The sequence below is a fragment of the Plodia interpunctella genome, chromosome 1 (genome assembly GCF_027563975.2).
Source record: "Plodia interpunctella isolate USDA-ARS_2022_Savannah chromosome 1, ilPloInte3.2, whole genome shotgun sequence".
NCBI classification, from domain to species: domain Eukaryota; kingdom Metazoa; phylum Arthropoda; class Insecta; order Lepidoptera; family Pyralidae; genus Plodia; species Plodia interpunctella.
In genome coordinates this window covers 8,742,909-8,760,342 of record NC_071294.1, presented here as the reverse complement: position 1 = coordinate 8,760,342, position 17,434 = coordinate 8,742,909, and the positions used below count along the sequence as shown (strand labels likewise).

The 17,434-nt window shown below is 33.7% G+C and overlaps 2 protein-coding genes and 1 long non-coding RNA gene across 3 annotated transcripts; 2 read left to right on the top strand and 1 right to left on the bottom strand.

Annotated features, from left to right (window-relative positions):
* Positions 1-73: 73 nt before the first annotated feature.
* On the top strand, positions 74-4,234 carry LOC128672770 (metallophosphoesterase 1-like). The gene is made up of 8 exons (XM_053750156.2): positions 74-342; positions 498-690; positions 818-959; positions 1,695-1,861; positions 2,165-2,247; positions 2,605-2,892; positions 3,389-3,543; positions 4,101-4,234. The coding sequence occupies exons 1-8, from the start codon at positions 217-219 to the stop codon at positions 4,117-4,119; spliced, it is 1,173 nt and encodes a 390-aa protein (XP_053606131.1). The 5' UTR covers positions 74-216; the 3' UTR covers positions 4,120-4,234.
* A 2,770-nt stretch (positions 4,235-7,004) lies between these two features.
* LOC128672063 (cytochrome b5-like) lies at positions 7,005-9,262 on the bottom strand. The gene is made up of 3 exons (XM_053748962.1): positions 9,057-9,262; positions 7,923-8,304; positions 7,005-7,725 (listed from the first exon to the last, which is right to left on the bottom strand). Exons 2-3 carry the CDS (start codon positions 8,205-8,207, stop codon positions 7,540-7,542), a joined length of 471 nt encoding a protein of 156 aa, XP_053604937.1. The 5' UTR covers positions 8,208-8,304; positions 9,057-9,262; the 3' UTR covers positions 7,005-7,539.
* LOC128672069 (uncharacterized) lies at positions 9,242-14,506 on the top strand. The gene is made up of 3 exons (XR_008404906.2): positions 9,242-9,434; positions 11,628-11,733; positions 14,445-14,506. It is a non-coding gene; the product is annotated as an uncharacterized LOC128672069 (long non-coding RNA).
* The last annotated feature ends 2,928 nt before the right edge of the window (positions 14,507-17,434 follow it).

The window sequence follows — 17,434 nt, the reverse complement described above, 5'->3', positions numbered from 1 at the left end:
GTTCAACAAGTAATCCGCAGACTGTCTTGTTATTGTCTGTTTTTTTTCTTTTCATTCAAGATGTCAAGTAAATGTCAACAAAAGTTTAAATTGGATTTATAGATGCTCTATTTATTATTATGTTTTCTGAATGTAATTTGGAAGAAAAATGATTCTAGTTACTTAATTACTAAATTTTTATATGAGACCTGAAGATAATGAGAACATATTTGTAGTATGGCTATAATACAACGACGTTGGCGCCATGCATTATTTTTAAACCTTGTTTTTAGGTTTGTTGTGGGTCTATTGTTTATTTATGTTTACTGTGAATATATTATTTATTACGTGACTCAAATACAGGTAAGTGAATTTGCTATTGCTACACTTTATTAGCATCTTTCGTTAGCTGTTCAAGGCTGTACACTTGGTTAAATGCAATTCGGTCCAGCCGTTAGTGAAACCCTAAAAGTGTATTATAAGTGTTTAATTTCAATTGAATTTTATGTGTTTTGCAGTGTGAATGGCCAGAACTCAACAAGGAGTATACAGAGAAAGTGGATACTGTTTATGCTATGGTGATAGCTGATACACATTTGCTGGGATCACGTAATGGCCACTGGGTAGACAAATGGAGAAGGGAGTGGCAGATGCACAGAGCTTTTCAAACAGCTATGACATTGCATAGACCTGATGTTGTCTTTGTATTAGGTTTGTTTCATGTACTTCTTATAAGTTAATACACCTGTTAATGTACCTGATTTAAAAAAATATTTTAATACTAATAATACTAGCCAATTATAAGAATCTGTTAGGAATACTTTATTTTCTGTTTTAGGTGATCTTTTTGATGAAGGTAAATGGTGTCCAGAAAATGAGTTCAATGATTATGTGGACAGATTTTACAGATTATTTAAAGTACCTGAGGGGACACAAATGTATTCAGTTGTTGGAAACCATGATATTGGTTTTCACTATAGGTAAATGAGAAAAGTTCTGTAATTATTTTTGTAATAAAATGAAATTTGATTATAGTAAAAATTTCTAAAGAATTCTATGTTATTATAAAGCAAGAAAATAGGAATTATTTATTTAAATACCAAAGAATAACTAATTATATTATTTTTATTGGTAGAAACTCAAGTAAGCAGCTAAGTTTGTACCAATAAAAATAGCAGAAAGTGATGTGTTACATAGGTAATGAACTTCTCAGAGAATTTAATTAATTTTATTTATATTGCATCCTTATTACTTTTGTTCATCTGTAAATAAGTAGAATGACAATCTAGTTAATAAATTGATACTTGGGAATTGAATAAATATTAAAAGCATTTTAGTGCCAATTTTAAATATTTTAATTTTATTTACAATAAACTTTAAATAATTATAATTAAATTAAACTAACAAATATAAATTAATGAGCAAACATTTAAATAGTTACTAAAAAATGCCAGTACTTTTATTGAAATAAAATTATTCTTTTTTATTAATAACACCCTTCTGTATTATAAAACAAAGCTTTCTGCCATGTCTGTCTGTCTTTTTGAGATAAACTCAAAACTCGGATTTTCATGTGATTTTTGCTAATAGATAGTGTCATTCCTGAGAAAGGTTTTAAGTGTATAATTTTTATGCTGCTAGTTGTTGATATATTTTAGTAATAATATTTGTATTTTGTTTCAATTGTTAATAATGTTCAATTGTTAATCCTGTAGGATAACACCTCACTTGGCGCGTCGCTTCGAGGCGAAACTGTCTTCCCCGCCAGTCAGCCTCATCACCATTAAGAACAACCATTTTGTTCTCATAAACTCGATGGCGATGGAGGGAGATGGTTGCTCATTATGTTCAAGAGCAGTCGCTAAATTAAACAGTATATCAGGTAATTATTCCTTGATTTTTTTAAAATAATAATGGAATGAAAACATAATATCTGGGACAGTGCTCTTAACCACTGAGCTATAGAAACCATGCCAGTATGTCCGAATTGTTTCATTTCTTTCTGTCTTACGCCGACATAAGTAAATAGAAAAAATAGTCCTTTCATAGAATCGAGTGCCCCTAGCGGCGATTGCACTAATGTGAGCTCCCATTAGCCTAAATAGTTCTGTTTTTTTTTTGTGACATTTCAATTCATCAATTTCAGTCGTTTTTGTCAATCATATTAAAGTAGTACATTTTTCAGATATGTTGAGATGTAGCAGTGGTTCTTCACTTTGTAGAAGTAAAACTAGATTGGAGAAATATAGCAGACCAATCATAATGCAGGTAAATTTTGCATTCAAAAATGCTTTCGCTTGTCCATAAAGTTTCGATGCTTTTCTTATATTAGTTAAAAAAAATCTCTCATCTTGGCCTATTTGGTTGTGATGCCGCAAAGTCCTGGGTCAGCATAAAAATTAACCTAAAAATATTTATTTTTTATCATCTCACAACTATGTTATCACAACTACCATTTCAGTCAGCATTACTCTCTCAAGGCCTTTACCTCACAAGACATTCACGGGAGGACATTGAGTTGTCCTATTCTAAGCCACTCCTTACTCTCTATTGGGCCACAACATATATTGCCATGGATGATTGATAACTTTGTCGCTACTATGTATATATTTGGTATGTTTCCAGCACTATCCGCTGTATCGCGAGTCTGACAGCATCTGCACGGAGCCCGACGCCGCACCTTTGCCGGAGCGCAACGCCTTGTTCGAGGAGCGTTGGAACTGCCTCTCGAAGGAGTCCACGGAGTACCTGGTCGAGAGCCTCCTCCCGCGGGCAGCGTTCGGAGGACACACACACCACAGTTGTGTGGTGAGACATAGCTTTGTGCCCACCGCTGATCATAAGATCGAGTTCGTTGAGTACACTGTACCGTCGTTTTCTTGGAGGAATAGATTGGATCCGAAGTATTACTTGGTGAGCTGGACTTATTTACGTATACTTAAGAGGGTGTTGCCGGCTCTTTAGTGCCACAATCACTTTTTTATCTATGTCTTTTGATTCATTATGAAGAGAAAAAAATTACCACTTACGGCAAGGATTTTGCTGGCCGCCGTTTAAATTTTAGTAAATTGTGCAATAAAATATTAACACTTTCTAATAAAATGTATTAACTAGTGGTAGCATAATTGGGTAGTTCCTACAAACTTTTTGAAATAGGTTCACCGCCGTCAAGTCAACTCTAATACTTTTTGTCATGTGTCAAAAACAAAAAAGGGACTTGTAGGACAGTGTGCATAAGTGACGTCACAATTGTTGGAGTAAAAAAGTTATATATATTTTAATGAGAGCAAAAAAATACTAAATGTTACTTGAAATAAATTTGATTACATAATGTGACATTTGATTATCGTGTTTCATTATGTGAATTTATACATTTCATTTTATATACAGGCAACTATTGTACTTTCAGTTAACAATAACGCCCGAGGAAGTGAAGGTGTCGAAATGCGGTTTGCCGCGGGAGAGGACGCTGCAGGCGACGGTCGTGCTGCTGGCCGCGGCTCTGCTCGTCTACCTCAAGCTGTACCACAACCGCGCCAAGAAGTACACATACCAGAAACATCTGTACGTTCATTTGTTTTCTACTAAATAAATATATAATAATATGTGTTGTTCCCCTAGAAATGATTGCTTATGGAAGCAGTCATGACACATCTACAAGAAAAATGACCAAGAGATATAGATACATCTTAACAACATAGACTTTTGATGTGTTTTTTCTCGTGACACAACATGTACAAGTATTACATGCACATGTACCTTTTTATATCTCGGACGTTTTAGAAATTGACGTTAATGAAATCACGGAAGTATAGAAACGTTTGTTTTAAACTATTTGTATTGTATCAGTATTGTATGGTACTGGACGAATTTTGATGAAATTTGGCACAGAGTTTGACTAGATTTTCAAAAGTAACATAGGCTACCTTTTTGGTCGCATATAAAACCATATGTGTGCCAGATAAATTCTGTTTTCGGAAATTTCTTCCATAGAACATTTATGTTTAATTTTTAATTCAGGCTAAATTCTAAATAGTTTTAAACCAATTGAAGGTTAGATAAATAGATAAAATACAAAAGATAAATTAAAATACAGATTAATTTTCATTATTGTTTTTCAGATTCGGAAAGAAAGTTTGAAGGAAAGCATCACTAGGACAGGAAGTGTTGTGATATGTCAAAACAATTTTGTCCAAAGTTATTTAAGTAAATAAAAGAGTTGAGAACAATAACAGTCTCATTTATTGAAATCACTTTCATTATATTCAACATTTGATTCAATACATCACTTATTTACTTAGCTTACAAGATAAGTCTACTACCCACTTAACACCAAAGCGTAGGTGAAGAAGATTTTATACAAGACTTGTAAAGTTTTTAAAATAAACATCTCTCAATTAAAAGTCAGCATTTACGCTCTTAACACCAAATGGCAGTAGTGCGACATATTACAAAAAAGCTCCTATGTTTTATTTCAGCTTTTACTATGTTCTAAATGTTATCAGATCGTAACGGATCTGATGAACAAATGTGTTGAACATAAAAAACCTATATTTAAACAATACATTTCGAACGCAACAATACATTTTCTTCCTCCTTGTTACTTCGCCCTTGTACAAATTCCATGAAAATGGCACTGATGATTAAATTATTTGCACTTTTCTAGCATCGCCAAATTTTAATATTGTTATGTTTGATATCAGGAATTATAGATTATCTGTGATCCCGTTCACTTAGGTCAAAGTCTTGACACAGAATAAATACATAATATTGATTGGTAATTGTACCATGATAAAATAATGTACTTTTAATGACCATATACTTAACACTCGGTACAAATATAATGTTTATTTAATATGTCGTACATAAGTAATAAATATTATTAAAATTTTGTACACAGCATGAATTTTTTTAGCCTGGGGAAGTTCGTAGATACTTTTAAATAACTTTATTCATAACATCATTATTTTATTTTGTAAAAAAAAAACCATTTAGCTATTTTTGGAAACTTGCTTGCCACGCCCGGGAATCGAACATTTAAAATATTGACAACCGAAATGGTACATGTCAAACTAAATAACACATATGGTTTTTAGCGTTTTGATATTATTACATTTAATTTATGGATTACCCAAAGAGTGACGTTAACTTGTTTAAAGGCAATTCTCGCCGGTCTGTTTTAGCCCTTAGAAGCGATAATAAAACAAGCGATAATAAAGCACCGATCCGCTTCTATCCGGTTCGCAGTCCTATCGCTAGTTGTTGACCGACCCGAGCCTGCCGGCTCGCTCGGGAATGTTGACGCAAGTCTATATACTGTTTATCGAGGATAAATAGTTAAAATACATCAATCTAATTACATGTTAATAATAAGTACATTTGCGACCGGAAAAAATGAATTTTCGCAGACATGGGACTTGGCTAGATCAATTTTTTGCGTCCCATATCCCATATTTCTGAAATATAATCCTGAAGGATTTTGAAGAAGGACAAATCGTTGCTGCTGACAGATAGACAAAAATAATATGTTTGACTTCTAAAAGACATTGGCTTTATATCTCTTGTATTTTCTCTCGCGTAAAATTTTTGTTAACATCGTTCTAGTAAAATGTTTGAAGAATACTCTCTCATTGCAAAAATAGCCGAAAGGCTATTTTTGCGAACAGCCGAAATTACTGTGCGTGAAAACGCACAGTAATTTCGGCTGTTCGCTGTACTGGACGCTGTCACCTAGTTTTTATCCGAGTGAAGAAATTACAAAACATAACGATCGTGACTAGATCGCTTGTGAACTCTTTATTGCGAAGGTAATCAAAACAAGATAAGCGGTTGTGGTCATCCAATAATCACTACTTTTCTCGCGTAATCGCATCTTTATAAATAGGGTTAATACCTTGATAGGCTTTTTTAAATACTGATTTTGAATCGTTGAATTTAATTACTAGCTTTTTATCGTTGACATTTACTATCCTTCTTTGAATACAATAATAATTTTAATTCAACATCCAGAATAATGATCTAGGCCATGGAGGTCGGTACAACCTCTGTTTCGTTAATTCATGCCATTCTTCTAATTTTCTAGCACGCAATTTTACAATAAATATTATCACTATCTTCAATTTCAAATCCTTCAGACAACGCTTAAAATATTTCTACTTCACATTTTCTCAAAAATACTACAGATTGAAGTTATCAGACCTACGACAAGCTAAAAAAAACTATGTTCTAGAAACTAAATATTATGGAGAGCAGATCAAGTTTGCGTCAAGTGTTTCCTGTTCTAATGAACTAATTCTAGATTAATCAAGATTGTAGATTTTTTCATACGTTTTTTATGTGTGGAAAGGGCATCGTCCACAGTTACGGGCAGCCGGATAGGTATTTGGGACTTGAACTCAATAAAACCACGGTCAAAGCTACCTTACTTAAAAACAAATATATATCTGTATAGACATAAAGACTAACAAATACGACTATAATTCAATATTCTTCGTGGAGCTAGACAGATAATTTGTTCGTAACTCTAAGCTAAGGTATGGCTGCCGCAAGCTACGCTTCCCCAAAATCCCACTGAACTAGAAGTTTATCAAAATAATTTCCAGGCAAAGTATCACGTTTTTATCTTTTACGTGGTGGACATAGCAGTTTAGCTACATAGCGGGCTTATTGAAATTGAAATAATAACATGTTGCTAGCCCATCGCCTATGAATTATTCTGTTCCCTTGATCGAGCTACTTTTCCGCCTGGCGCCTCCAGAACAGCATCGAAAATTAATGTTCTTCTAAAATCTTCAAACAACTCATACAGTCTTATGGCAGGGTAATTATGGTTGAGTAATAATAGATAATGTAATTATCAATAAAATGCTATTGTAATAATTAGGAAATTATGGAAATAGTTCAATTGGTCAAAACTGTTCATGTGATTAATGTGTGACAGTGTGTAGGCATCGACTTCGTACTAGATTGAAATTCAAATACGGGCCAATTACTTTGGGCATTCGTTTAGTAATAAAATTCAGAAATAAATTATCATCATAATTTATTATAAAACTGGAAACGATAGGAACTTTGTAACTCTTCACAGTATGAGAAAGTATTAACAATCTAAACCCTATTAATTTTACTCACAAAAATAATATTAATTGTTTTGTGAATTAAATTAATACTGAACTAATAATCTACAAGAATAACTAATTAATACTGAATAAGATAAATGTATACATTAAATAAAAACAATGTAAAAATAAATGCAGGCGAAACTCACACACAATACTCAAGCTACATACTTTACACCTGTAGAAGCTTTAGTGTACATTGCTAATTGATATAATTGTTTAAACTTATACGAATTTGTACAGAAACTATTATCAAAGCATATGACATTACACAGAAAGGTTAATAATCTAGTTGCTACTTGTTTGATAAGACCTAAAATTTTAATTGTTACACATTATAAATGGCGTGATATTTCCTTGGACTGAATACAAAAAAAAAAAATTAAGAACTTTGAAATATCCCATGTTTGATATAACCCTAATATTTAGTAGTTGTAGGCTACTAATCAGGTATATCACTGAGGCGCATGCCTCCCGGGCGGCGGTACATCCTCTCGTGCATGGGCAGCTCCCCCACGAGGAAGCGGTCCAAGGTGCGGGATGTGTTGCGCGAATGTCCTGAACTCCTGAACGCGGTACTGGCGTCTTGGCCCGCGTACTCCAACATAACATCCGCTCCACCAGGGTGCTGGAAAAAAACGTTTAGTTTGTAGAAAACAAATTTTCCTTATTTGTCTTGTTAAATCTTGTCTTAGGTTTCATCGCAAACTCTTCAAAATCTTTAATCGCAAATTCAAGTGTTTTGAGGAAAAAATCAAGTTAATAATTTGTTTTACGCATTGTTATTGTGAGAGTGATAATAAATAAATCTGATATTCAACCAACCTCTTCGAGGAAAGTAGTGATATCGTAGACGCGGTCGTAGATCACGACCCAGCAGTCTTGAGGCGTGTCATGGTAGCTGACTTCCGCGAGGGTTATGGTGCGGTCTTTGGCTTCTGGCGAGCCCGGCTCTATGGGCTCCGACCACTGACTGGTTTTGTTGTTAGCGGTCCAAGGGTTGACGAAGCGCAGCGCTGCCATGGTCAGCGCCAGTATGTCCAAGTTCTCCTCCTGACTGGGCACGGCTGCCGGCAGGGCGAGATCGCACGGAGCTTGCACGGTCGTCATTGTTTCTTTCAAATCTTCTCACTTTCTTCAACTCCAAGGCGTTGATCTCTTAGAGTGTGCAGAACTCAAATGGTCGATGGTATATTTGCTTGTAAGTCTGTAAAGAATTACGAAACCATATTAGAGTTTGCAATTTCACTTCACTTGTCAGGGATGTGCTTTGATTCAAATGTAAGATGCTGAAGTCTACATACTACAGTCACAAATACGATTTCTAATTATATAAATATATATATATTTTCAGATAAGTGGTTTATAACGATTAAGAAATAATAAAAAATCTGATTATATGGATTTGCCGTTTCAGATAAATTTCTCATATTCTAATATTTTTGAAAGCCCTATGAAGTTCACTGAAGTGTAAAGTCCCAGTAAAGCGATACTATGAACCGGCATCAGTTTACTCGAGCCACCCCCACAACCAAGCAGATTACTACTGCTACTTAGTCTATAAATGCATGCGCAATTTGCAGCATTCATATCAAAGATCTGTGTCTAACTACCGACTTCACGTAGTGACCGGTGACCCTTACTTAAAAGATGCTTTAAACTCTTATCGGGTTCCTCGCGAAAACAATGATCGGACAAAAGATATCAGTATTATTTGATGCAAATGAATTGGACTTTTAAAGATAAGTACCTATTTAGTTTTTTTATTACCAAAGCCCCGATTTTTTAGGTCTAATGGTGTGTGAAATAAAACAGTTTAATGACATAAAATAAAATGTAGCATATGTTTACTCTACAAGAACTTATACTGAGTGTTATTATGATTTGTAAAAACTTTAGATGCTTCTAATATGGTTACTACTACATGATGCATACTTTCAAGAAAACAAAAATATTTACCTCTTAATCGATGCAATCGATTTCAGGGCCTGGGTTATCTTTGCTGGTGCTCGAAACGAGGAGAATGACTGTCACAGAAATTGTCACTATGCCACCACTGTTTGTTGTTTTCGGTATTCACTATTTGAAGGTAATGCATGAGAGCGCAGATCATTGCCACGAATTAGTAACTAACGTGTTCTCATTTATTAGTATGAGTTGTGAATGAGTATATTTTGCGGGCGGCCTTGCTTTTATACAGCGGGCGGCACGCGCGACTTTCTGATGTAACGCGGTGTTATCTTGCGCGGGCGCACGCGGGCGCGCCTGCCGAGCCTGTTTCAGCCAGCACGAGTCAGTGATGCTTTCTGCAAAACGGAGGGAAAAACTTATTTTCATGTAATATTTTTAATGTAACTTTAAAAAAAAAACCTTTTTTAACTAAAACTTTAATTTTTATTGCAATTTCTGTGTAATCCTACTAATAAGGTACATTGCCTTACAAAATGAAGTTCAACAATTCAAAGTTTCAGCCATTAATTTAATGGGTGTTATTTTTTTGTCTTTACACAGCAGCAAAAATAGTACAATATTCATGTCGTTTTAAATAATGTTTCACATTGAATAGTGGTCAATGTCCGATGACTTATTATCTTGAATGAAAAATAACGATAGGAATATAATAGGATAGGAAATCACCAAATAATTTATAATTAATTAAAGTTAATTAATGTGACTTATATAGAATTCATCGCGTGATTATAAGTAGTGTAATTTTTTTTGCAAGAAAACAGCTAATCTAATCATCGTTCCGTCCGTTTCCTGTCAATATTAAAGCATACCGATTTTTTAATAGCCTTTGTGACTTTTATAGGACGTTAATATACCATAGCCTTTAGATGGAATGCCTGGAAGATGAGTTTATTGCCAAAATATTCGGCACAAATTGGTATATGTATATAATTATTTAAGTTGTACTTTTTGGGAATTCAGTGTGAAATTGTTGTGCGTAAATACCTAATAGCGACTACATTCTAAAACGGGGGAAGTATTCTTCTGGTTGTACACCAATGCCATAGCCTGTGGCCGTTAGGGGATAGCCAGAACAGAGATACTCGTAGATGGAGCTAGGTATATCCGCAACTTTAGAGAGTAGCTGTCATGTTTTAACCGAATTCAAAAAAAGGAGGTTCTCAATTCGTTGCAAATATTTATTTTATTGGCATCGACTTCAACTCGACACTTAGTACAGTAGAGTAGAGTTTTATTTGATGATTTTTAGTGTAATAAATAATTAAGTCGGTATTTTTTTTTTTTGAAAACTTCTTATATATGAATCTCGTGACCTATCCCAACTCTCATATTTTAAAATTGCCCTAGTACTTCGCTCCTTTTGTAATATTAAAATAAAAAATATGTATGTAAAAATATGTGTAATATTCTGTACTTCTCTTCCGCAATCTCATTGTTATTCCATCACGTTAAACTATTAGTTATACTGAGTTACACGGTATAATATCCGTGCACCGATGTACTGGACCAATTGTTACGAAATTTGGTATGAATTTAACGTTGGTAGTTTTTATCCCCAAATTCCCACGGAAGGGAAGTCCCGGGGCGCAGCTGGTATAAATATAGGCGTTATAAGATTAGTAGAATGTACCCAGTAAGCTTGTAAGTACATAAAGTGAAAATCATCATTTATCTCTATCCTGTTTTTCTCATATAAGGTTTGCTTACTTTAAGATAAAATCTTATGACTAACCATAAGAATAACAGATAAATGTGTTGCTATATTATAGGTAAACTATTACGCAATAAAGATACAGCCTTTAGTACTTGTTATGCGGTCATTTTTATTTGTATATTTTATGTGCATATTTCTTCAATTACGTTGAAAAGATTCCTCTACCTGGTGTAGGTGTTTAGGACCTGTACTATACCTCAAATGGTAAGAACGGAACCCCTATAGGATCGCTTTGTTGTCCGTCTAAATACTTTTTTTTTCAAGAACATATTAAGTTCGAAATCGAATTATCATATAAAAGATATGACCATTTATGTTGGTAACTTAATTTCCGTTGACCAATAATCATGAAATAATATACCATACAGATAAGGAAAACTTTGAAAAACGTAGATATGTAAGTGTAAATAACAAAAATGCCGCAATTTACGGAAATAACTTTTGAAGTACAACGTGCAAAATTTCGCGATGATCGGTTGAGTAATTCAGCCGTGAAAGCGTAATATACAAACAAACTGAGTTTTGTATTTAATAAATAGAAAATTACACTCTCTTGTTAATTGTTATTTATTTACTTATCTAAACAATATGGCCCAGCCTCTCATCTGTGACGTTGACAGATATTCTGTAAATAACCCTACAAATCTTCCGATAGGCTTGGTCGCGTCATCGTTTTAGAAAACATATTTTTCCAATAATTCCGATATATATTTCCAACGTCATTATGCAAACAAATCTTAATAACAACATTAGTTTTTCCCTATCATTAGAATGGCATGATGAAAACTGTTTTTCACATTGCAAAGACGAGCGGGCATAATGTTTATTACCTGTGCTTTTTTTAGCGCCGCGACAAGGTGATGTAACAAAACATGCGTCTTGCCGACCACCGAAGATGCTGCATCCGCGTATTGCTGACGTTACCTGTACTGCGTTTAGCGACTTCTAAATGTAAGTCTGTGTTTGAATATTTTATTTATACAATAGGCACAGCTGCATGCATTGCCAGTTTACCTGTGGAACATTTGAAGAAGGTGGTAGTCAAGGTGTAAGATTGATAAAGTAATATTTGTTGCGATATCAACATACATAGAGGCTGTTCATTCTTAAACATTTAAATAGTCATAATCGGAAACAATGCAACGATTGTTTAAGATAAATAAACTCTATTTTCCTTGTAAAATATTTCCTATTCTATCTAAAAATGTTTAGACAGTGCAAAGAAAACCTTTGTTTTATTTATTCTTTTGGACGCATTAAAAATATTAAAGTCCTTTATCCTTTACGGGGTAAACGGAGTCAATACAAGATCGCAGGATTAAAGGCTGCTTTCAACTACACTATTTATAATCTGACACAAATCAACAATTTTCGGTATACCTTTAGAGAAAGACTGAACTACGTGTATGGCAAAATTTGTAATTTTAAAGCCATTTTTCTATTTATAACTTGCAAAAAGAGCAAAAATACAATAAATCCATGAAATAAGTTTGTCGTATGTAACTACGTAGTTTCCAAATACTGACGTCGTGTTGCTTGACCGATATTCTATTTATTATTTATGGATTTATTATTATTATTATGGATCCGATAGCACAGCTTCACCAGATAACATGTTTGGTTTTTGTTTTCATATCGATCCTTCTGATTCTAGACCATTTACCGCGTCATGTAATACCGATGTTTGTAAACTGTGATGTGAGATAAGTAAAGCTGTTGTATAAGAAAGCTACTATTTTGATAAATAAATCACAATTTATAGAAATCAGTTATTTATCAAATAAGTTGTTTATTTTTCCGGCGATGTGTTTGATATTTAGGTACCTACATTGGTAAAATATATTGTTTTATTCTTTTGCAAATTAGGCCTTAGCTAGGCCTTCATAATGTCACCCTTACTATCCATACTAATATTATAAAGAGGAAAGATTTGTATTTTTGTATTTTTCTTGTTTGTAATGAATAAACTCAAAAAGTACTGGGCCAATTTTGAAATGAAATTTGGCACAAAGATAGGCGAAACCTTCAGAAGTGACATAGGCTACTTTTTATTATGGTTTTACCCAAGCGAAGCCGGGGACGCTAGTAATACATAAACTCCGCGCTGCCGTGCCCTCCAGAACGCTCTTACTTGGAATAATAAAGGAACTTTTATTTAGTTGCAACAAAACATGTGTAGTCCACCTAGCCAAGGGCTGTTATAATAAGTACATAATGCCTAACCAAGTTTATCCATGTCAATAACTTGACTAGTTCATAATAATAACTCCACCGCTTTTTGCGACGGACGACTCCAATCGATTGTCTAAACCAGTTTGGACACTGAGCGAGACGATGCCATGGGTTATAAAATAATAACTAACTAGATCGACTTGGATGCGACGAGGGCAGGTCACAAAGATAACAGCGAACGTGATCGCTAAGTAATAACATTGAGGATATCTACAAGACAAACGGTGATGTCGTTACGTATGCTATGCGACTTTACTTTTTATCAACACAAAAATGGCATCCTAGAAAATTTTTAGAATAATGTATTTATTGCAAATAAATATTTATACTCATTTATTTATTTAAATATAATGTCAAATACAATTAGATTCTGTAACATGCATTATTTATATACAATTATAAAATATATTTTTATTTAAATCCTCTTATGTATATAACATACTTATGTATTGTAAGTATCTAGAGTTAAAATAAAAATATTTTATAAAATAAACCTTTATGATCTCATTCATCTCAGCCATCGCCATTCCTGTTCCAAAATGATAAAATGAAGTACCTATCGACATTAATTATTTGTACTAACTTGGAAATTTAATTTGTGTTAATTAACAAAAGTTGTGTTATATGTATAACATTTCTGATAATTGAAAAATTTGTAGATTTGACTGTAGACAATATTTTAAAAATATTGTAAAATTATTTATCAAAAAGCAGATTGTATCTTTTCCTTTGTCTAATATAACAGAAACACCAGATGCTAGAGGTTTATTCCTGCCACCAAACAGCAGTGCTTGCAGTGTTCCAGTTTGTAGGGTGAGAGAGACAGTGTATTTACAGGGTACTGTGCCAAAAGATCCTAGGCTGTAAAGTAGGTAACGCGCGTGTGACACTTCTACCATCAGGTTGGCCGCATGCCTGTGTGTCTGCTTGGTAGTATTATAGGTTAATTCGGAAATATCCGTTAAGTATATGTTGCATGCGAAAGTATACTTACGTGTTCAAGTAGCATACTACAATGTTTCTTCCCTTATCAAAATTTTACGATGTAAATAATTCTCGATTACAAACATATATTGCCTTGCATTGTAATACTATAAATTTACGATATGAAATATTTGTAAAGGAAAAGCGATAAATTCTAAAATTTAAAACTTTATGTCCATCCAGTTATCCGAGTATCTGAGATAATAAATAACAATTATATTAATTAGAAATAAAAGAAATAAAAATAAGCACTTATTGTTTCTGTGCAGGTAAAGTGACAGTGACTCATTTTTCTTCCTACAAGTGATATGTTTATCTTCTGTTGTAATTACCGATGATTAAAGAGAATTAGGCGCTATCAGGATAGCGCGTATAAGTATGTTTGATATCGCTGAGCGTAATGAGTGGACGTTAATTAGCTATAATATCTTTCAATTGTTATCCAGGGTCAGGTTGGCGGCATCTGGTCAGGCCGTGAAGAGCGTGCTCCTTGCGAAACTATATTACGAGGGCTGCTATTTATGTATCCGGAATAACAAAATTAAACAAACATATATTATTACATATGGTTTTATTGTTTCTCGAAGTATTCTCCGCGATGATCTATGCACTTCTGCATACGATGAAACCAATTTTCAAAGCACTTTTTCCATTCTGATTGAGGTATGTCCAAAACGTGTGTTTTGAACGCATCAACGGCCTCTTCGCGGCTCGAAAAACGTTGACCACGTAATTTATTTTTAATGTTTGGAAATAAATAAAAATCATTGGGTGCCAGGTCGGCGCTGTACGGCGGATGACCCGTCAATTCAATCTTTTGACCCTCCAAAAAATTATTTGTTTCAGCCGACTTGTGGCAGCTAGCATTGTCGTGATGAAGTATGATTCTGCGTTGTGGGTTGTTCTTTCGTATTTTTTCAAAGACTTCTGGCAAACAAATGGTGGTGTACCATTCAGAATTAACCGTCCTACTATTCTCTAGTGGCACTGTAGCTACATGTCCGTTGATACCAAAAAAACAAGCGACCATTTGCTTTAAAGTGCTTCTCGCACGAACAACTTTTGTTGGATTCGGTTCATCTTGAAAGACCCACACCGTTGACTGCTGTTTAGTTTCAGGGTCATAAGCATAGATCCAGGTTTCGTCACCTGTGTAGATATTATAAACAGCTTTTGACGTGCCACGGTTGTATTTTTTTATCATTTTCTTACACCAGTCGACACGAGCCTGTTTTTGATCTACGCTCAAGTTGTGCGGAATCCAACGCGAACAAATTTTTTTAACAATTAAATGTTCGTGTAATATCGCGTGTATACTCGTCATACTAATGCCCAGAGACGCCTCTATCTCACGGTATGTAACATGACGATCTTGCATTACTAATTGTCGCACAGCATCAATATTTTGTTGTACCACTACCGATTTAGGACGACCCTCCTTAATTTCATCCGTGAGCATAGACCGTCCACGTTGAAATTCCTTAAACCAATAATACACAGTGGTTTTCTAAGGTGCTTCATCTCCAAAAGTTAAAATCAGTTGTTCGATGCACTGTTTTTGAGTTAATCCACGCCGAAAATCATAATAAATCATCGCGCGAAAATGTTCACGAGTTAAATCCATGGCAATGAAGACAAGCTATTTTCAAAATTGGCGCCAATTGAAAAAAACAAATGACAGGGACATGAAAAATATTTATTCTCTAGCCGAAGAGTTTTATTTTCAAATGTTGTAATTACTTTTTAAATATTCTAGAATTATTGGCCAGTTCCGGATACATAAATAGCAGCCTATCGTACGTAAATGCGGATATCATTTTACAATTCATTAACTATATAGGTTCTTTTTAACCATTTCAGAAGTTTAATTTTGTCCCAACGGTTATGTTAATATCTGTGTTCATCACCATGTTGGTCTGGGAGTAAAAGTAGGAGATAGAATCTAAACTGCAGATACTTGTCATAGGTTATTCGAAATCAATTGTCAAAGGATTTCGAAATCTCTATTCCACCGATAACGACAATGACGACATGATCTAATAAATACAAGAAAACTGCACCATGTTTTTTTCAGTGATATTAGACATGTCAACGTCTAAACTTAGTACCTAGATAAGTATCGCGAATATTATAATAATAGTAAAATAGATTAATTGAAATCAAACAAGTTCAAGGTTTGACATTTCTCTCCCAACGGGTTGACTGGTCGTATAGGATATTTGTTCTCTTATGAGCGAACAAGTAAACTAGTTTAAAATAAATAATTCATGAAAGACCAAATGTTTTACAGAATTTAACTACTTATTTATCATCTGACAGATATTGAATATTGCAATGAAAATAGACTTTAAGCTTCCTTAAATAATAATGTATGTAATTAAGACTAAACAATATACTCAAGCGAAAATATATAGCTCTCTAAAACTGAATAATTTCACCTGAATATTTTCTTAACTGAATAAATTCCATCCTAAGTTTGAATTTACGAAAACACCATCCTATTATAACGTTATGTTATTTTTTTACCCGAAATTTATTTTATCAAAGACGTCAAATTCCAGGAATTGATCTAGACAAGTCACAGTTAGTCAATGATTTAAAAAGTCTTGCTATCTCTTCAGATAGATTGGTCTTGACCTTAATTTTTTTCCTACGCTGTGGCGCATTTACCTCTTACCGAAATTATTGTTTGCTTCTAAAATTAGCAGAAAGAACACAAGTTTTTTTTTTATATTTTAGATTTCTATTTTTCACAAGTTTTTTATCTTAGACTTTCATTTAGAGCAGGGACATTACATTTATGTAAACTGTCTAGTGCATTTTGTTTAAATATAGCTTTGTCGAAGATTGTAGAGCACTTTTGTATTATGTTTCATTGTTGGAAAATTTCTATTCAGAATAAAATATAGTACTTACCTAGAAAATAAATAAATATACACAGTACGTTACATATATGGAATATATGCCGACGTAGTATTTTCACTATTTCTTCCCAAAGAGTGCGGCGCAAACGGTTTGCACCCGACTTTTTGGGGGAAAACTGGAAAAATATTGGAAGTAAACCCTTTTATTTTTTTTATCTATATAAAAAGTAACCATTATTTATATATAAAATAAAAAAGCATTTCTATGATGTGGAATGCACAGCGATTTCTATAAAAGATATATGTTTAGGGGCACTTGTAAAAAACCAGCAGCCATGCCAGCCATACAATATCCAGTATTGTATGGCTTGTTCTACAAGTTTTCACATAACTAAATAGATATTTTTAAAAAGTTTTTTATGTTATCTCCTGACATTCGTACGTATATCTATGTTTTACCTTAGAGCGAACGACCGACAACATCCCTCATTCCTACGTCAAAAAGTAACTTTGTCCATCTCTGTGAAAATTAACTAATTTTATTAAGTTGATTATCAACTAATTTATTTTAA